Source organism: Lepidothrix coronata, unplaced genomic scaffold (genome assembly GCF_001604755.1).
Source record: "Lepidothrix coronata isolate B3197 unplaced genomic scaffold, Lepidothrix_coronata-1.0 Scaffold12, whole genome shotgun sequence".
Lineage (NCBI taxonomy): Eukaryota > Metazoa > Chordata > Aves > Passeriformes > Pipridae > Lepidothrix > Lepidothrix coronata.
In genome coordinates this window covers 6,243,803-6,264,930 of record NW_016690192.1, presented here as the reverse complement: position 1 = coordinate 6,264,930, position 21,128 = coordinate 6,243,803, and the positions used below count along the sequence as shown (strand labels likewise).

The 21,128-nt window shown below is 48.8% G+C and overlaps 1 protein-coding gene across 2 annotated transcripts; it reads right to left on the bottom strand.

Moving 5' to 3' along the window:
• Positions 1-200: 200 nt before the first annotated feature.
• Positions 201-21,112, bottom strand: PGM1 (phosphoglucomutase 1). 2 transcript variants are annotated; one of them, XM_017805351.1, is made up of 11 exons: positions 20,752-21,112; positions 9,945-10,107; positions 9,571-9,717; positions 8,421-8,546; positions 7,450-7,640; positions 6,923-7,077; positions 6,381-6,496; positions 3,005-3,140; positions 1,313-1,496; positions 836-970; positions 201-447 (listed from the first exon to the last, which is right to left on the bottom strand). In XM_017805351.1, exons 1-11 carry the CDS (start codon positions 20,995-20,997, stop codon positions 358-360), a joined length of 1,689 nt encoding a protein of 562 aa, XP_017660840.1. In that variant the 5' UTR covers positions 20,998-21,112; the 3' UTR covers positions 201-357. The 2 variants fall into 2 exon arrangements, with proteins under 2 accessions (XP_017660840.1, XP_017660841.1); XM_017805352.1 differs by lacking the exon at positions 20,752-21,112 and adding an exon at positions 12,488-13,098.
• Positions 21,113-21,128: the final 16 nt, after the last annotated feature.

The window sequence follows — 21,128 nt, the reverse complement described above, 5'->3', positions numbered from 1 at the left end:
AGTATTTGTGCTTCTTTTCCAGGAAAGTTTTCACTACAGGAAAAAAAACTCTGAATATTGAAAAATGTAGACTTTTTGTTATTCCTAGTGGCTTTTGTTTATGGAAAAGCCAAGAGTCCATGTGCTGACCCAAAGGTTGTCTAATGAGCACCACACACAACCCACAGGGACACAGAGAAGCAGCACAGCAACAGAACAAGGGGTGCTGAGGGCTGGGGTTTATTATTGTCTATCCTTAGCAGCAAAACAGTGTTCTTAATTACAAGAATAAAATGAACATTCCTCTCTCAGTGACAGGTGGGACAAGGGGAGGTGGGCTGACCTCCTTCCCTGCGTGCATCCAGCGGCGGTGCCGCTCTATGTGATGACGGTGGGCCCGGTGCGGCCGGTCCGCTCGTGGAGCTGGGAGAGCTTCAGTGCAATGGAGATGAGAGGGGCCAACATCACCTGCAGAGAGAAGAGAGATGGCTCAGAACTACTGCAGCACCTGGAGCTCTCACATGCCATGTCCAGCCTTCCCTTGTGGGCACCTGGGCTCAGCCCAGGACACCCAAAGCTGAGCTCTGCTGACCAAAGGACTAGTTTGGGCTCTGGCAGCCTTGGTGCTGTGACCACTGCCCTGGGGAGCCTGTTTAGTGCCCAACCACCCTGTGGGGGAAGAACCTTTTCCTGATATCCATCCTCAACCTAAATATAAGAGGAGGATTCTTTTCCTCCCGTGCCTACAAGAGCACAGCAGCGTTTTTAAGCTGCAAAGAACACATACTGAACTCACTACAGAACAGGTCAGTGCCACCTTAAGTACAGCTGCATCCAGCTGGGATTCCACACCCACCTGTGGATCCTGATGGATCTTCTGTGCGTCCTTCTCGTAGCTGTCGATGTAGAGCCGCACGGTGGCTCCCGCGCTGCCGGTGCCGCTCAGCCGGAAGATGATCCGGGAGCCATCGGAGAAGATGAGCCGCAAGCCCTGGGCAGGGAGGAGAGAGGGAAGAGCCTCTCAGCTCTTGGGTATCTGAGGTATTTTCCATGAGAGCCAGTGTGGCTATGCCCAACCTGCACCATCCCTGTGCTCCTCCTCTTCAGGGAGCCACAGAAGGCTCTTTTGTTACTCTCTCCCCATTCCCACAGGGATTACTGTCCCTCCTACCCCACGCTGGAGAACTTGCCAGAGCTCCTGAACACAAAGCATGTTGCTGCTGGGAGGTTCCTACCTCAGCACATGCCTGGAAACAAGAGCCGCCACACACAACATTCCCAACCCATTGCTATTCCATAAAAATAGACACAAAGAAAACACTCCTGTGCCCACCTGGTTTTTGGAGACACTTCCATCCACAGGGTCGTTGTACTCAAAGTTATCAGCCTTCTCCACCGTGTAGGCCTTGTCCCCACACGACAGCTTCTTCCCCACAAAGGAGCGGTCGAACATCACCGCCTCCAAATCCTTCATCATTTTGTTGGCTGCGTCTGCATCCACCTCCTCATAGTCATACCTGCACCAGGCACCAACACAGGTCAGGGAGGGGAGGGTGCAGTGGGCACTGGTGGTTTGGGATGCCCTTTTTGACTTCTGCCTTCTGCCCTGAGGATGTCCTCTGCTCCCACACTGCAGGGGAGCACGGGAAGAAAAGGCACATAAAAAGCACCAGAACAGGTTGCCCAGAGAAGCTGTGGCTGCCCCATCCCTGGAAGTGTCCAAGGCCAGGTTGGACGGGGCTTGGAGCAACCTGGTCTAGTGGAAGGTGTCCCTGCCCATGGCAGGGGGTGGAATGAGATGAGCTTTATGGTCTCTCCCAACCCAAACCAGTCTGGGATTCTATGAAAAGAGAGGAGGGTCTGTGTGCAGCACTACAGCTCCATCCAACACAGACTCCTGGGATACACTGCAGCAGCTGGTGTCAGGAGATGGAAGCACAAAGTGCTGTCTCACACTGGGTGTGTTACAGATCCAGGGCCAGGCTCCAACTCCTGCCAGGAATTTGCTGTAATTCTGCCGACAGCATCTCAGTAGGCCCCTCACGGACACAGCTGAACACCCTCGTCTGCATCTGCAACTGTGATTGCACCAGGACAACATCCCACTGCCAGCTTTGAGAGACAGCAGAGAGTGGCTGGAGCACAGAAGGGATCCTAGACTCTGTATTCCGAGTGCCAGTGGGATTTGTGCCACTTTATTTGCCGGCTGACCCGCCCACCCCTGCACTGAGTGTGCTCTGCAGACACCTCGAGTGCTAAAAGGCTGCCTTTTTATCCCAGACTTTGGCATTTCCCCCCAGGTCTCCATGCCTCAGGTGTGTGCTGCCTTTGTGGTGTGGGGAGAAAAAGAAGGAAGAAGAAAAAAATAAAAAGGCAAATTCTTTCATTTGGCAATTTGAGAGGGAATTTTCATGTAGGTCTTCCAAGCTGAAAGATTTCTGCCTAATGCTTTCACTCCAGGTGATATTCCCACCTCTGCTTGTGTGCAGGCTGGTTCTCACTCCTTCCCTTTCCATCTTCCATGTGTACTGCAGCTTAAATTAGAGTATTTTGGGACTGGACAGAAACTCATCCAGGTAAGTAACAGCCTGGGAGCTGGGCATTCCACAAGATACTGCTGTCACTGAGGGTATCAAAAATTTGCTGCTGATTTGGGCTCTCAAGAGCCCAGCATACTGAACTGATGGCAGAAAAGACTTGAAAGGAAAAAAAAATAATCAAAAAAAAAAGATTCTTTGCATGTATAAAATGTACAGCCTGGGCAGACTTTAATACCAGATTTATGTCTAGAATAACAACCCTAAGCTGGACACGGTGAAGGGTTCTGGTGAATCCCATTCCGTGTAACCCAGGTGTGTTACAAACTGCTCAGGGAGTTTTAAATTACTGTGAGAGAAGCAGTGAGTGCCCCGGGGCAGGAGCAGCCCCACAGTGACACACCAGTGCCATCAGTGCTTTGGCTCTGACCTGGAGGGTTGGACACGGGACAGAAGGAAGTGTGAGGTGTTGGAAGCACTTCTCCCACCTGGTAAAGTAGTTCCTGCCGTACTTCTGCCAGTGGTCCTTCATGATGTCCTCCACGCTCTGCTTGCGGGTGGCCAGGATGGACAGCCAGGCCAGCACAGCCCACAGCCCGTCCTTCTCCCGGATGTGGTCGGAGCCTGTGGAGGGAACAGCACAAACACAGCTCCCACTCCTTTCACCTACCTTGTCTCCTCTCCTGCATCCATCTGGCAGCGCTACAGGCTCCCAAATGGAAGGCATTCCCACAGCTCCATCCAGGCTGCATCATTAGAACGGGGCAGGATATCATCTGCTTTCAGCTACAGCCCAAGTAAAACATTCGGCCCCTTTCAACACACACACTCTCATTGTTCACAGATCCTCAACTCTGTTCCCAAGGAAGGAACGGGGAATGCACAGTAAAAAGGTCATCAAATAAAAAAAAAGGCAAATGCAGAGGAGCAGCTCAGGAAGAACATCAAGCTCCTGAGCAGCTGCCACGTTCTGTCTGCCAAGCAGCACACTGGGATCAGCACAAATCCTGGCCCAGCACCAGGACAAATGTCAGCCCTCCTGGGGAACCAAACCCCAGCAACTCTGGAATTAGCCCAGAATGGAGAGAGGAGCAGCAGGTCAGAGAGCACTGGCCATGGGGCTGGAAAACAGCAGGGCAAGGAGAGACTCCATCCACCTGTGGAGACCAGGAGAGCTCCCACACACCAGGCATGGAGAGGCTGGAAAACCCCTCTTTTGGATAGAGGAGGATTCACAGAACCACAGGACAGTTCAGGTTGGATGGGACCACAGTGGGTCATCTGGTTTGACCTCCCTGCTCCAGCAGGGTCACCCCAGAGCACATGGCACAGGGTTGCATCCAGGTTTTTCCACTGTCTCCAGTAAGGGAGACTGCACCTTCTCTGGACAACCTGTTCAGTGCTTGGTCACTACACAGGGAAGAAGTTCTCCCTCATGTCCAGGTGGAAGGTCCTGTGCCTGTTTGTGCCTGTTGCCTCTCATTCCTGATTCCACCAAAGCTGGCACTGCACAGAGAGCAGGAACCCACCGGAGCCCAGCTCAGCCTTGCCCTGGGAGCACAGCAGGGGGCTGGGAACACACAGGAAATCCGAGAGGGGCTGGACCTTACACAGCACCCTGAGCACCCAAATGAAATGGGATCAAATGGCCCAGAACACCCCCAACCCACCCTCAGGGCTCCTGCCTCGTCAGCTCATGCTATGCTCCACAGCTGCAAAGTTCTCGCCTTTCCACTCTGGAAAACATCCAAACAGGTATTAATGAATCCCAAGGAGCTAATGCAGAGAGCACTCCAGAGCTGCCATGTCACCCTCTCCAGGAGTGCCAGAGTGGGGATCCTCTGGGAAAGGGCTGGGGGCAGGGCACGGGTTAGGTGGAGCTTTGCACAAATCCCACTATTGTGGACGCAGCGATAAATTATCCCCATGGTCCCTGAGGGAGGAGAGAGCTGGGCAGAGGTGATGGAGAGGAATGCTAAATAAACACCAGTCCCATGTGATGTATCAGCTTATGGCTGGAATAAAATACCCAAGGAAGCAAGCAGGAATTCTGTCATGTTGCATTACTCTAATTGCTCCTGGACTCCAGTCCCACCAGGTCACAGTTTGTTTCAATTTTTACTGGATCTCTTTGGCTGCTCCTTCACCTCTCTCCCCTTCAACACTCACATTCTGTCCAGCTCCAAACAACTCCTCATTAACTTCCTATCAGCCAACCTTCCTCACCCCTTTTCATTCCTTTTTCATTCCTAAGTGCATTTGCCAGGTGGACAAACACCCTTTGCACTGTGGGGGGAGCCCAGCACTCTCAGGCCCTTTCTGTCCCCCCAAACTGCTGCAGCCCCCAGCCACTTGGATTTGATGCTGTCTGGCCAAAATCCCAAACCTCTCCCTCAGCCCCTGCTGCAAATGGAATCAGTCACTTTTATTTGGGATGGAGTCACTTCCCTGCTGGGGGATGGAGAGAAACTGGGAGCTTGTTGCTCATACAACAGTTTTAGAGAGCTGCTCATCCCAGACCATATCCCATCAGCAGCTCCAGGAAGGTGGAAAAGCATTTGCTGGTTTCTGGTGTGATTGATTTCCTGAAGCACCAGTACCCTCTCATTAGCCAAGGTCCAGGATATAAACTCAGCACATGCTGAAATCACTCAGGCACTCCAAAATCTTTACTCACAATTTCCTTCAATATTTCTTTACAGAGATACCACGTTTCCTGAAATTCCCCTTTCCTTCCAACCTGAGGCCAAATCCAGTGTATCAGAATAGCATATGATTGCAAAAATATTGCCACTGAGGACTGCTCAGCCCCACAGCCCCCTGTTTTCACCCAAAGCCTGGAATCCCCTTTCTCAGGCACAGGGAAGCTGGGGGAATCCTTTCCTGTCAAGCTGTGCACCCCAGCTCCACAAAGCACTTCACCTCAGGCATTTGGGGATTTAAGGCACCCATGCACAGGTTAAAAGGTGGTGGAATGAAAAACACACAAGGTTTGAGTGTGAAATCATCCACCCTAAATTCCCCCAAGACCCTGTGCCTTGCATATCCCACCAGAGGTCCTTAGAGAACAGGGAAAACAAGATCTCAAGAGAATTCAGACCAGGTAAAACTCAGCCTTTGTGGAGGAATTAGGTGCCTTTTCCACAGACAGGATGTTAACACCATGTGGTAGATGCCATGGGAGAGCTTAGAAACTGCTGAGGTCTCCCAGGAATTCTGAGTGTCCTGCACATGCTGCTCCAATGTGGAGCAAAACCTGCTCCCTTCAACTTCCCTGCACAAATAACAGTTGTGTGTCACGTGCACACCCCTAGAAATTCCTTGTGATGTTCACTTTGTTTCTCAGTAACCCAATAACTTGCTTAGACTGTTCAAAGGCAAGTGTTAATTTAAACTTTATAAATCATACCTTGTTTTCAGAACAGGAAAATGAGGGCCCTATTAAGCTCAGAGATTTAATAGTGACCTGAAACCTTCCCTAATAAAACTCCATGCTCCAAACCATATTTCTTTCCAGAAATGAAAACATTTAGAAGGCTTTCCTGGCCACCAAGAGTTGAAAAATACATTTAACATTGCACTTAATCCCCACAGACTCAATGACCGGACTAGTAAAGAGGCCCTCAAACTTCCTGCATATCTCCACGTGCCTTCCTGAAGGACTGAGGGAGAACTGGCTCCTGCCTCACAAAACCTTCAGCACTGTTTTTTTCCACACTGATTCTTCCAAGCCTTTTTTCATATTTTATTATTTTAGAAGCATTAACAACTACAGATGAAAGAGAAATCCCAAGCTATAAAGAATAAAGAACTAACAGGAGGAACTAACACCATCCTGGGTGATCCCAGGAATTGCTGACTTACCAGTTCCAAAACTTTCCTCTCCACACAGAGACAGTTTGTTTGCATCCATCAGGTTTCCAAAGAACTTCCAGCCTGTTGGAGTCTCATACAGAGCGATCTTTGTAGCCTGGGCCACCCTGCAAAGGTAAGAAGGCCAAGTCACATCCCAGCTGGATTCCTGGTGCTCCCATGTGAGATGCTGCAGTATCAGCCTCTCCCTTGGGGTGACACTGCAGGCAGGGAATGCCACTGCTTTGGGGGTATCCTCTATTTTATCCCAGTGTAACATTTGGAAAATGGGTGGGATGTGCATTTAAAGAACAGATACGAACACACAGCTCTTCTAAAGCAACTTTAAGTTATGAATCTCCAAACATTTAACAAATTAGCACTATAAAATTTAAGGAAAAAAAAAGGGTGGGAGGGTCATTTTTTTTGGACTTATCTGTAGAGAAGAGAAAGAGCCAAGAGCACAACCCAGCTCCGCTCCCCACTACAGAGATGTGTTAAACCCCAAGAAAGGGACAGGGATCCCTCCCCCCTCCCACCTGAACAGCTGGTACCTGTCGAGGGCCCCGCTGGTGGGCATGCTCCGGGCAAATCCACGGACTCCAGTCTGCTGGAAGTACGGGATGCAGAGAATGTTGGCAGCGATGACGGCCACGGAGTCGGAGGGGTTCACGAAGAAGCCGTGTTTTCCCAGGATCATGTTGCGATCCTGAGGAGGACAAGAGGGGAACAGCTCTGCTCCCTGCTCAGCACAAGAGCTGCTCATAAACCCAACAGCTCCCAGGGATTTTCTGACTGCACTGGAATAAAAGCAGAGCTTTGAAACACCTGGATAGTGTTTCACCTTCCTGCTGGTTTTTCACAGCCTTTAAAGTTATTTAAATGCAGTTTGGGTTTCTTTATTGACACAGTAGCCAACTATTGCCCAGGTGACAAAATGCAGCAAGTGGTTCACTTCCATTCAAGACTACAGAGGGAGAGAAAAGAGCTTTGCCTTCGTCCTCTGCTTAAAATCAGCTGAGCATCAGTCTCCCACAGCTGATTAGAAGGCCAAAAAGTGACCAGAGATCAGCTCATTTACCCCATCTCCATCAAAGGCAGCTCCGAAGTCATACTCTCCTGTCTTCATGGTCTGGACCAGGTCGGCAGCGTAGGTTAAGTTGGGGTCAGGGTGGTGGCCCCCAAAGTCCTCCAGTGGGGTGCAGTTCACAGCTGAGTTTGCTGGGGCTCCCAGCTCCTCACACAGGATCTTTTTCACGTAAGGGCCCACAACTGTCACAGCAAAACATGGAGAGAAACAAGTTGTCTCTGCCCTTGGTCAGCTTTGCACCAGCCACGTCACCACCCACCCCTGGGCTGCTCAGGCTGGGTCAGTTTGTGTGGGCTGGGGTCCTAAAGCACAGGAGCTCCCACAGGGTGGTCAGTTCATGTGGTTTATGGTACTGAAGCACAGGAGCTCCATAGATCTCGAGACAAGAGGAACAAGGTGCCAAGAAAGCCAGGGTGCTCCCAATGACATCTGTGAAAGGGACTCACAAGTCTGGTCGATATATTAAATTATATAAATCAGTCTAATGGTCTCATTTTTGTACTCAAACCTCTATGGGAACATCTTTGCCTAATTGCTGTGACCCCCATGGGACACTGACTGATGTGAAGTCAGGGCAGCTTTGATCACAGCTTCGTCCTCTGTCTCTCAAGTGCTGACTGACACATGTGAGCCCTACAGCACTCCCCAAACTCCACCAATACCTCTGCCCCGGGGCAATTCCCAAGGCCAGACATTTCACAGAACCCTAGAATGGTTTGTGTTGGAAGGGATCTCAAAGTTATCATTTCATTCCAACCCCCAAAACACAATATTTGACAAAAGAAAATAACGTAAGGCATAAAAAGTTTGCTTGCAAGAAGAAAAATCCAGGATGCTACAAAACAAAAATCAAACTTACAAGTGATGGATATAAATTCCAGTAAAATCTCTCTCTCTGAAGGAGGTGGGAAAGCCCCTGGGACACCCAGCTCCCTAAAATGCCCCAAGCCCACCCGGGGTACCTCCGTGCATGGCGTCGATGCGGATCTTGAGGTGGTTTTTCCCTGAAAGCAGCTCCTTTAATGCACTGAAGTCAAAGATACTCCTCAGCATGTTGGCATAAGCTTCCACAGAGTCCACAATTTCCACTGGAAAAGAAAAGGGAGCAGAGAGCAACTCTCAGAGTCTGAAATCTTCGTTACAAAGTCCTTGTTGCTGTGCTGAGCATCCTCAGAGCCCGGGCTCAGCACAAAGCCTTCCACATCCCACAGGATCAGCTGATAAAGATGGGAATAATGGTGTCAAATTAAGAATTTAATTACAGGTTCTCACTGCTAATCAGGTCACAGACAAATGGACCAACAAAATCCTTAAGGAAAATTCTGTTCCCAGCTATGACTCCCAAGAGGCTCAGTCCCACTTCTCTTGCCTGGAGAGAGGGATTAAGGGAAAAGGGAAATATATAGATATATATATATATAAAATCAGATCTTTAATTCCACCAAAGTCAATGGGAATTGTGAACTTAATAGTTCAAAAAAGCTGCACCTTTGCAGCCAACAGGCAATATAAAAACCCCATTAACATAAAAATCCCACTACATAAATGGGGACTGGGAGAAATACCAACTTTTATCATCTTTTATTTATTTTTTAATCAGCACAAGTCACCAGGAGATGGTAAAAAAATACTTGCAGTGTTTTTTCGAAAGTCTTTTTTTAATGCATTTTCATTTTTCACTGCTGACTGACAGAAATCACATATGAAATGTAACAGTTTTCCCACTCACGGGGAGAGCTTTTAATTGTGAAATCATGGAAAAAATCAGTTACAAGATTAAACACTATATTTTTAATTGAGAAAATGCACTGTAACTGCAGAGGTGTCTGTTTTCAAGTACAAGTTTGCTCTGCAGACAAAACAGCCTTTGATTTTAGAGAAGTTTGATGGATCGAGATTTTTCCACTGAAGTGGAAACTTTTGTAGGACAGAAACTGATCTACACAAGGTAAGATGCAGGGCAAACCAAAAAAATAAATAAATATCAGGATGCAGGAGCAATGTCTTTCTTGGATTATCCAGTGGATGAGAAGGAGGGATCAGAATGGCCATGTCTGTCCTCAGACAAACCAAATTTCCTCGTCCTTTCCAAAAGGAAGAAGACTTGTTTACCTGTAAAGGGTTTAAATTTGTTCTCCAAGTCAAACTGCTGCTTCCCAATGGTGCTCAAATCCACCTGGAGATCTGGGCAGATGGCATACTCCTCAATTTTCTTGCTGATTTGGAAAATTTTATCCGTGATGGCTTCAGGAGCAGGACCTGGGAGAGAAAATGGCCAAGGGGGAAGATGGTAAAACAGGGATGTACTTCAGGAGTTCAGGAAAGACCCAGGGCTGGGAATCCCAGAGTTTGAGCATCCAGGTTTAGGGAAACTCACTGCTCAGGGCACTGGATCTCTGTGATATTAAAGCAGAAATTGGGTTCCTTGGGGTCAACATGAGAAACAACCAAACAAATTAATCAAATAAGGGGCCAAGGGCCCTCACCTCCATTGGCAATGTTGAATTTGATGCCAAAGTCCCCGCTGGGCCCCCCAGGGTTGTGGCTGGCTGTCAGAATGATGCCCCCAATGGCCTTGATCTTCCGGATGATGCAGGACACGGCCGGGGTGGACAGGATCCCGTTCTGCCCGATGACCAAGCGCCCTATCTGGGGATAGAACAGCAAAACAAACTCCTGTGAGGCCCAAATCCCAAATGCCAAATCCACCAAACCCCAAATGCCAGCAACAGGTAAACCAGAGCCCTGAGGTGCATGGATGGCAGAGGCGCCCTTGTTCCTGGGAGGCCTCCAAGCTCTCCCTGGTGCATTCAACCCCACGCTGTTGTGCTTTTGGAGCGCTTTCCTTCAGGAATGCTGCAGCTCAGCTGGACATGGTGCACTGGAGGGCTGAGCTCTCCAGTTGTCCCTGTTTTTATGTTGTTTAGTTGTCTCTAAACAACACCAAAAACCAACCAACCCCTCTGGCCGTGGCCTCGAACTTTGGTTTCCAAACACACAATGGGACGGAGAGAAGCCAAAACAGCACAAAAATTGGACATCATGGCTGCTCCCATGGGACCAGCTGCAGGTTCTTCCAGTGAGTAACACACCTCCTTCCCATAAATTCAGTAACCTCACTGAGATTGCATCCAGAGCAATGTGCTGAGCAATACAATCAGAATCCAGTTGCTGGAGTCCACGCAATAAAGCAGAGGATGAACACACTCCTCAACACAGCCCCCAAATGAGGTGACAGAGATTTAAAAACACACCAGACTCTGCATCAGCTGAGATCAGAGAGAGAACAGAAAGAGAAAAGAGGAGGGATTCCATTCAAACACAAGATAAAGCAGGGATCAGGAGGAGTGTTCCCGACTGCAGGCCTGCGGTGGGAGCTGGGCCAAGGGCACGGGATGAGTGTGATTCCGGGCCCCTGGCACTGTCAGGTGCTAAGCCCCAGCCTCCTGCCCATCAGTTAGTGCATAGTACAGCTGTCAGAGACCAGCTGCTCAAAGATCTGCACCTCCAGCAAATAATGAGCACAAATATGAAACAGCAGTTTAGGACCCCAAGGTGAAGCCCTGCTCGTGGGGGGAGCTCATGGGACAGCAGCTCATGGTGGAGCCCTCCTGGGTTTTCATCTGAAGTGGCCCAACCTACACAGGGTTTGCTTTTCCCCATTCTCAGCCAAAGCCAGCGCTGCTTGATCTGTGCTTTAGTCACCAGCACACCTTGTCCTGTGCTTTATTCCAGCCTCCAAATTTTGCTCCTCCAGTTTCCCCAAAAATTCATGGGACCTCCAGGAAGCTCCTCTGCAAAACTTCACCTCTTGTTCCCCAGTTTCCCTTTGAGGGTCACATTCTGCAGCACCCCTGTGCTCTGCAGCAGCTCAAGGGATGCTGCAGAGGACTGGCAAAACAAGGGATTTTCCCTCCCACACCAGACAGGAGAGCTCCTGGTCCTCCCCATACACCTGAATTGCAGCTTTTCCTCCCCACAGTGAGGAAGAAAAGGAAGAAACACTTGTCTCCATATGAGCTGCTCTCTGATTTAGGGCCCCCCTTGGCTTCCAGAGGTTTTCAGCTGTCATTCCCCACCCATCCAATGCTCAATCCCTCATGGTAACCACTGGAAAAGGTTGCTCATGGCAACAATGTGCTGAAAAATTTATACTTAATCCTTTTGGATTCTCTGGAATTTCTTCTGAGAAAAACCTAAGACTGGAGAAACACCTTTCATGGAATTCTCAAAACAGACCCACTTGATGCAGCAATTTTGGGTTACAGCCCCTCAGAGCAATCCAGGCAACATTTCCACCCTGGTTTTACTGAGAGCCCACTAAGATGCACACAGGAAATAATGAACACCTAAAATTCCCAAGATCCAGGTCTCTCTGAATAACAAGAGATCCAGGACAGACAGCAGAGCCTTTTCTTCTTAAAAAGCATAAGAAAACAGATGCAAAACCCCAAAGCCCAAGAGCCTTGCAGTGCATAAATCATGATCCACCACAAACAGACAAGCCTGTCCTGCTTTCAAAACACAGAATTCCAGCACAACTGAGATCCACATAAAGGTTGCCACTCACTTCCTCACCCTCATCTCAATTTTCAAAGGCTCCTGGAGTATTTATCACAACTTATATATGGTGAGAAAGAAACAACCATGTTTTACCTTTTCCTTTGCCACTCTGGTGGCTCTCCTTGTAACTTCATTTCTGAACAATATCAGGGGTTTATATTCTCATGGAAAGGCTACAAAATCCAAGTGCCAGCAGCCTGGGGCTGTCAAACCCCAAACCAAGAACACACAAACACCAAGCAGTATTTATTTTCCATTCTCCAGGTGTATTCTCTACCCAACTGCATCTCTTAGAGTGAAGTCAGTCATTTCTGTACTACCAAACTGGTTTTCCATTAAAAACTTAACTCCTACAGTTGAATAAAGCCTTTGGGGAAATTAAATCTCAGAGTGACTAATTTATTAAGGCTTCCTGCATTTATCAGCCACACACCGACAGGAATTTAGGGATTTAACATTTACCAACCCCATTGGCAGCAGCCATTTGGACAATCAGTTCCACTGCAGACTTATTGAGGTACCTCCCATCACCTCCAACGACCAGAGAAGATCCCTGGCGGTCTCTCAGGTCTATGGAAAAAAAGATACTCTGGAAGAAGTTCTGCAAATAGTTCGTCTTGGATTCAAAATAAAAGGTCTTCTTCCGTAATCCGCTGGTTCCCGGTTTCTGGTCATTGTAAGGGGCTGTTGGCACAGTTAGCACGGGCAGAGGAGCGTCTTCCATGTTCTTTTTTCATACAAATGCATTTAAAAAGCAAAATATGCCAAAATTAGTCCCCAGCCTTGGCCCACCTATTAGACAGGAGTTCAGGGAAGCCGCTGGACACCCAAAAATAGCCCCTTGAACCTTGAGCTGCCGCTGGTTTCTGTAACTGAAGACGCTTTCCCGCACTTGCTGGGGTGGATCAATGTCCCAGAGAACACACAATTCTACGCTGCTGGGAAAGGGTTTCTGTCTTCTTTACCATCTGCTGGTTCCCACAGGCACAGCTCCTGGCCATTCCCGAGCCCAGCAGTGTCAATCCATGTGGTTCTCCCTCAGGGAAGGGACAACAGGGAGGCGGGAGCAGCTCAGCTCCCGCTCGGGTGTTTTTGCCAGCCCAGCAGATCCACAGGGCAGTGCCAGGCCAGGCCAGCAGGCTGGGTCCCTGGGAGGCAACGTTCCAGAGGGATCCTGCTGGAGTTATTTAGCAAAGTCTGGTGAGTTAAAGGTCACTCTTAAAATGGAAGGGAGCGGATCCGTTACCTCCCGTTTGCTCACGCAGCTCCTGCCCTGACAACCCAACTTCTCCCTCCTCAAACATAGAGATGTTATCCACCAGGAACAGTGGGAAAAACCTAGAGAAGCTGAAAAGCTACAGGAGCAATAGGTTCAGTTGAACACCCCCAGCAAATGTCAGCGAGATTAAAACCACAAAAAACCATCAAATGTTTTGGAAAACTGCATCCAGCAAAGATACTCATTTGGGAGCAGCTTAAACATGTCCAGGAGAGACTCAGACACCAAGAAACTTCTAAACTCCTCACCCCTGGAAGTGTCCAAGGCCAGGCTGGATGGGAAAGGAGCACCTTGGTCTAGTGGGAGGTGTCCCTGCCCATGGCAGGGGTGGGATAAGGTGGGCTTTAAGGTCCCTCCCAACCCGAACTACGCTATGATTCTAAATCAGACTTTCCTCCAAACCGCTTTAGTAACACTCAGAGGCCTCTGTCTGAGCTGCTGGAAACAATGTATGGATGTTACTGGAGCAGTTAAAGCACAGACACTTTGTAACAACTCCATCTGTCCCTTATGACTGCAGGGGACAGGAGGTGTGTACTCAGCTGAACAGGGAGAATTCACAAAGGTGCTCGGAGACTCTTTCCTGAGGTGCCGAGTCTGTCATTGCTCCAGCCATTGATATATTTTCTTCCAACGGGTAAAGGGATCATAGAATCATAGAGGTTGGAAAAGCCCTCTGAGATCACTGAGTCCAACCAGTCACCCAGCACTGCCACGGCCACCACTAACCCATGGCCCCCAGATCCTGTTTTATGCATCAGTACATTAAAATCCAGTTGCATAATTTGTATGAGCTGACACATCTTTTACACCCACAACGAGATTTCCTGGGATACAGAAACAACTGGGTTGTGTTTTATCCATCCTGAGACTCCCTTAATTCCTAGGCACAGGTTTCCCTCTAGTGGCACAGAAACCACAGTCCAGCTCCCAAAATTACACCTGGCAGCAAAAGGCCTAAGTGAGCTCTTTCCCTTCTTATTCTCAAGATAAACTTGGTGCCCTGTGAAATGTCGTGGCATTAAGTGACAGGAGGAGGCACGGGCCACCTCCCAGCTCCTGTGACTGCACTTGGAATTACTGGCAGGGAAAAGGCCTATGAAAGGTTGGAATTTGTGTGTGCAATAAAGTACATGTGGACTGGACAGAGGAATCAAATTAGATTAAGCTGGAGAGGAGGGTGTTGGCCATTAGTGAAATGTTTGTGTACATAAAGTAAAACACATTCTGTCAAATGAAATATAAAATAGTGCATAGAAAGCTTAGGGACAAGAACAGCATAACAACAACCCTGGTTTTGGGGCGCTCACTTGCTCCCAGGGCTTTCCTGAAACATCTGCATCACTGCTGGGATAATCTAAATCACCACTAACAGGCCAAGCAGGACTGGTCAGGGGTTGGGCATCATAGGCTGCCACAGGATTCAGAGGTGGAAAAGGTCACCAAAGGTTGATGCTGAGCACCTTTGGACTGAGGCAGGGTCATTAAATCCATGATCTGGGAGGCTTTGCTGGGATGACTGTGATCATTACAGATCACTCACAGCTGGAAAGGAATTCAGGAATTCAGCAGGTCATCAGCTCTCTCCCCAGAACTGGATCAAATACACCCCAAAAGTTGATATAACTTGTTCTTGAAATCTTTTTATCCAGGTAATGCCAGTGCATCACCAGCCTTGCAGCTGGAATTGTTTCCCTACAATCTGCTGGACATCTTCCTTGCAGTGGTTTAAGTCCTCCTGAGCTGACACAGCAAACAAATCATAATCCTCTTCCTGACAACTCCTCACACACTTGAAATCCTTTGGCTATAGACTCTGAGTGTCCTCTCTGCTACAGCAAACAACCCCAATCCCCTGGGCTTTTCCTTGTGGGCATGTTTCCTGGGTCTCTTGTTCCTGATGGAATTCAGAGGTTGGTGAGGGCATCTCCCCTTCCCACTGCAGGCCAGGACATTTGTTAGCTTGGGTCCTTTTCCTGACCTGCACTTCAGACACACAAGAACTGAGTGAAAATAAATAATTAACTGCCCCACTCAGAGGGCAGATAAAGCCCAGGTACCCTCTCTGGGGCTGTGTTCAGCTGCAATCCTTCTTTCCCAGCTTTGCAGGAATTTCTGACAACAACCAGCTGCTGACAGGCATCATCTCCTTACACCCTTTTTCTGTGCTTAGTCCAAAAGACACAGAGCACAAAATCCCAGGCAGCAAACGGAGTAAAATCACTTCACACTTATTTGGTGACTTTCCTTTAGGACAGAATCCCATTCCCCTGACTCCTGCCCTCTGAAAAGCACAGTTCCCTGCACTGTCCATGCACTTTGGCCATAAGAGGGTGCCAAGAGCCCTGAAAAACCCCATTGACCAGCTGCCAAAACCTGGCACTCTGTGCCCAAGGACAACTCTGGTCCAGGCAGCCACTGCTTTGACATTTGGCAATGCCAGGACAACTGGAGCCCAAGTCAAATAAACAGACTGCAAGCCTGTTAATCATACAAGGAGTGCTGCTCCAACCGCACTGCACTTTGTCTCTATCAAGAGTTAATTAAAAAGCCAGGTTTGGAAGTTGCTGCAGAGGTTATGGAGAGGCAAAAAACTATCTGGCACCATCTCCACAGCACATCCACATGATTCACTCCAGAATTAAGAGACACCGTTCTGTTCCTGCACTGCCTCCCAGTTAAAATGAGCAGACAAACTGGGTGGCACAGAAAGGGCCCAGCAGGGCTGGGAATGAAACCCCCATGTCAGTGTTTGTCCCAGGGAAGTCCACAGTAGTGACCAGGACTGAGAAACTTTGTGTTCAAAGGTCAGCCCTTCAAAGCACACCCAAAGCTGCATATTATCTCCAGTGTCCTGCCCCTGCACCAGGGAAAGGGCAGGGATTCCAGCTGGTTTGCCTCAAGTAGACCCAGGAATGCTCCAGGATTTCTGTCTCCAGCCTGCTGATTGACAGCACCTATCCCCGAATCCTCTTAAAAACCTGAACCCCAAAAAAATCCCCTTGGGCAGGGATGATCCTACACAAACCATTCTCCTTAAAGGTTTTCCCAGGCAGGGATTATTTGACCTTCCCAAGGCAACACACTCCTTTCCTTAGCCTTAAGCTTCCAAAATGCCTCTCAACATTTGACCTTATAATTCTTGCCCTGTCCCCACCAGGCCAGAAAATGATGTCACTTTGTTCCCTGCAGCCTCTCTGTGCTTCCCCATCCTTTGGCTCAGGTCATTCCCTCCTCACTGGCCCCACCTGTCCCTCCTCATAGAATCCCAGAATGGTTTGGGTTGGAAGGGACATTAAAGCTCATCTCGTTCCACCCCCTGCAATGGACAGGGACACTATCCCAGGTTGCATCCAACCTGGCTTTGGACACTTCCAGGGATGGGGCAGCCACAGCTTCTCTGGGCAACCTGTGCCAGGGCCTCACCACCCTCACAGGGAGAAACTCCTTCTCCCCAGAATGACCTCAGGCCATTCCTGTTGGTGTCTCCCCCAACCACACTGGATCCTCTCTGAGGGTGGTGCCCCAGGTCAGGACTTAAGTTCCTGCTGAGACTGTATTTCCTGGGTTTCACTTACGCAGCCTGACTTTAAAATCTAGAAATTATGTTTTTCTGGATAACTGGATGATCCTGCCACCAGTCTTTGTCCTCTGCTCATCAGATCTGCTGCTTAGTGTGTTACTCTGCATCTTGTGCTATGAATATATAGTATGTACATATTACATTTCTTAGGACTTCTGCCTTCTTCACACTTTTTACTGATATTTATGTTATTTATGTTTATTCTTAAAATATGTTCCAGCTCATCATTTGAAACATTAATCCATATATTGGCTAACTCAGACCCATGACAGGGTGGGCAGGACCCCCCACAGTGCATTCCTAGATCCCGATGAGCTTGGCCTTGGCATCACACACATGGAGAGCAGCTCTCCAGCTCAATTCCTATCCCAAACTTTGCCTTGACCAAGAGAAGGCTTTAGGCTCCATCCTGCTGCCCTGCCAGCCCAGCCACAGCTGAGGTGTCTGGTTATACAGAGTCGTTGTCCCAGAGATTACAGTTAAATCCCTGTAGGATGAATTTCAACTCTGCCTGCTGGATTTGCAGAGATTAACTGCAAAGCACCTTAGCTCTGTCTCTGAGCTGGAGTTTCATTAGTGTAGAGTTTAAAATTCCAAAGAGGCACTGAAACTGGACAACCTGACACTGCCTTAATCACCTTCCACTATAAACTGGCATAAGCCAATTAACTTTACAGGCAGAAAGAGGCTAAGCTGGTGTAACAGCAGCCTGCAACCTGTAAGAGCTGCTGCAGCATTGGCTGCCTCCTAAAATCCACCATCATCTGCAGCCAGGAAATATCTGCAGTTCATATTTATTTCCTTACTTCACATATCACACCTCAGTTTCCCCTTCTGCTTCTGAGAAAAACAGGAACATTAGAAAGCCCAGAAATTGAGGCTTTTCTTACCGGCTTGTAGGGTCCAGCATCACTGCATCTAGTTCTGGTACACAGGGATTGCTTTTTGGAATAACTTTCTGTATGATCACTTTATTTTGATATTTTTAACACCAGGAGCTGTAACTTGAAGGAAAGATCTCAATGGGAACTGATCTGCAGGCTATGGCAGAACAACACAAAGGGAGCTCCAAAAGTAGAGCAGTGGCAAGTAAAGAGCGTTTAAACACTTGGTTTCCCTGGATAACTGAGTGGGGGAAAAGGTAAAGAGCAGCCAAGCCAGGAAACCAAACTTCTTAGGGTAGAGAGCAGCATTTCTAATAAAATCCCTGTGTCCTGCAGCTGTAAAACAAAGCCAGGCAGTATTTAGCATGCAAAGCACTGCCTGGCATTCAAAACACCTTCCAGCTACTTTGCAGCACTTGGAAAACTGTTTAGTTAAGAAGGAACCAAGGGCAGAGTAAATTTGTGGAATAGCAGGTGACAATGTCAGTGAATCAGCCTGGTGCTGGTTATATGATCAGATCTGGATTTACAGCTTCAGTTCTGTCATTTTTGGTTGGTTTTGAAATAAAGCTGTTGCACTGCCATCATTCTACTGACATGTAATGCTCCAACAGGAGTTTTCAAGCTTTTATTCGTGTAATTAAGAGTCAGACTCACTATGTGGGAATCACATCCAGGGAACCTGGCACACAGACCAAAACAAAGCAGGGAGGCAACACTGGATGCCAAACCCAACAACCTCTGTTGCAGTTTATTTATATAAATGCAAACTTAAAAACAAGATAAACATTACTTAATTTTACAACTCCAAACTGAGTTGCCAGTAAAAAATAAGTACTTAGTTACATATTAACCACTCCAGTCAGAGACAAAACTAAAACTCAGTTTAGCATCCTTTCTTTTTACTTGTAAAACTAACAATCATCAACTGTGGCCCTCAGGTCTGTCCTGTGTTTCCAGAGGATCATTCAGCCAGGTCTTAAGACCACATGGTTTTAAAGTATCTGTCCAATCACCTCTTAATCCCTAGGACCAGAAATGTAGTTTTCCAGCACTCGTTTCCTCTGTATTTCTCAGCATTTCTCACACTGAGTCCTTCCCTGAGTCCTGGCCGCTGGAATCAGGAGATCTCCAAGAGCCCCAGCACTTGGACAAAACCAAAGGCTCCAGAAATGAGTCTCCCTGTTCTGTTGGACACTTTCTTACCATTTAACAGCAGTTGTCCAACCTTCTCTTTGAAGGGCTGGCAACTTCCAGTTACTTCACATTTACTATGAAGAAACAGGATTTTCATAGATTCTTCCTTAACTACACTGTGGTAACCACTAGGAACTAATATTTGCAATTACAGGGAAAAACCACAAAGCAACCATCCCTTAACCATTCCAAAACAGGAGGGCAAGCACAAAAAAGACGTATTAAAATTTTATTAAAAACTATTATTTTCAGTCACCTCATTTCCTGAGGTTTTGCCCTTCTTAAATTTGGCAATACTTGCACTGCCTTATACCAAATGTAGCCAATAACTGTACATCAAGTTTTCAGTAGCTCTTTACTCTGTAGATCACCCCTCTGGTTACTTATTCAGGCTTTACCTGCTGTCCCTTTATTAACCCACATATTTTTCCACACGTGTTCTTCCTCCACCTCCCATTTTCCCTGCCTTTTGAGCAAATTCTCTCCCAGCACTTTGAATTCATGTGGACAAAATGCTCCAAGGCAAACTGCTGTTGGCAAGGGCACCCCTTGGGACCCGCTGCAGCTCTGGCAGCAAGCTCAGCTCTGCACGTACGTGAGTGTCTGCACACCCTCCCAGAACACCTCCTCACAGCCCAGCATGGCTCTACCTCCAGGCCTTTCCTTACTCCTGGGATGGAGCTGAGGTGCAGATGATGGAGAACTCGGTGCTTGGAAAGCTGCCACATCCCGCCAGGCCCCGGGTGCACATCCAGAAACCTGCACAAACACTTCATCCCAGGGAACAAGTTTCCCATTCTGCTTATTCACAGTGATCCATAGGGATCCTGTCTGTGTGTGCTGTCGGGCATGAAAGCTGCATGTTCCAACTCCAACCCCTTCCTAGAACAGATAAATACACCAGTGTCTGCTGCTTTTCCACCAGGGAAGGCTGCACTATCCATCACTTCCAGAGGTGCACAGAGCAAGGCTGGTGCTGCTCAGGGATGCTGGAATAGGGAACCACACATCACAAAAAAGCAGATTTCTACATAGCTTAAAACCCTTCCAAATAAACCAGTTATTTGCTTTTTTTGTGCCCTAAGAAGGCAGAGATCTCAAATTGCTAATTCTTTTCGTAAGTAGTCAGATCTTTAAGGTCATTGAGGCACTGGGAAGCTGAAATAGGGAACTCTAAGGTTTTACCCTGTGTCCAACCCAGAGCACCAAACATCCTTAGCCCGCTCCCTCCTTTGTGGTCCATGAGGAAGAATGTTTGCTGCTGATGTTGGTGTCCCAAGAGAAGGGGATATTTTTCATTTGGAAAACACAAAATGTAGGAAAAAGCCTCTCTTTACAAACTCCAGTGCAGCTCTCCCTGCCAACATCCCGGTGCCCGCTGGGCTTCCCTCGGGCTGCCCAAGTGACAGGACCAAGATGAAGCAACAGGGATGAAACCCCAGCACGGAGACACATCCCAGTGTCGTGGAAGGGAACGCCGCTCCCCTCCCAAACCTCACCACCTGCACGCTGTGCACTGGTTTGTGTTTCAGCTGGAAAACCCCCCGACGGCCCGAAGGAAGAAAGAATATGAGGAAAGTGGTGTCTGCCTCCTCCCTGGCCAATGTCCGCTCGCTCCCGCACGTCCCGCAAGGGGGGAAAGGCTGCCGGGGGGGGTTCTCCTGCCTGCACCGCGAGCTGTGCCCACGGCAGCCTCGTCAGCTCATCTGTCACTCACCGAGTTACTTCCACGCCGCGGACACGCAAAGCGCCAGCGATTTCCGGGATCCCGGATCCCGGATCCTTACCCCGTTGGCGGCGGCGATGCGGACGATGAGCTGGATGGCGTCCCTCATGTAGAAGCGGCCGTCGCCCCCCACCACGAGCGTGGCTTCCTGGCGCTCTGCGGGCGGCACCGTGGCCAGGATGCTCTGGATGAAGTTCTCGGTGTAGTGGGCATTGCTCTGGAACACCGTGACCCGCTTGCGCAGCCCGCTGGTGCCCGGCTTCTGGTCGCCGTAGGGCTTGGTCTTCACGGTCTCGATCCGCACCATGGCCGGCGCCGGGAGAGTTCCGGGAGCCGGGGGGGCACCGGGCCGGACCGGCCCCGCCGCCAGCACCGCCCCGAGACCGCCCCTTAAAGGCACCACCCGCGCGGCCGCCTGGGCACCCAGCAGAGAGAAGA

What these genes read in the sequence shown, in the direction of transcription:
- PGM1 (XM_017805352.1), bottom strand. Translation starts at nt 12,745, where the DNA reads ATGGAAGACGCTCCTCTGCCCGTGCTAACTGTGCCAACAGCCCCTTAC. An exon ending in AAATGGCTGCTGCCAATGGG is followed by an intron (nt 10,108 to 12,487) that starts GTTGGTAAATGT and finishes TTCTATCCCCAG; the next exon opens with ATAGGGCGCTTGGTCATCGG. An exon ending in CATCGACGCCATGCACGGAG is followed by an intron (nt 7,641 to 8,420) that starts GTACCCCGGGTG and finishes TTGCTGTGACAG; the next exon opens with TTGTGGGCCCTTACGTGAAA.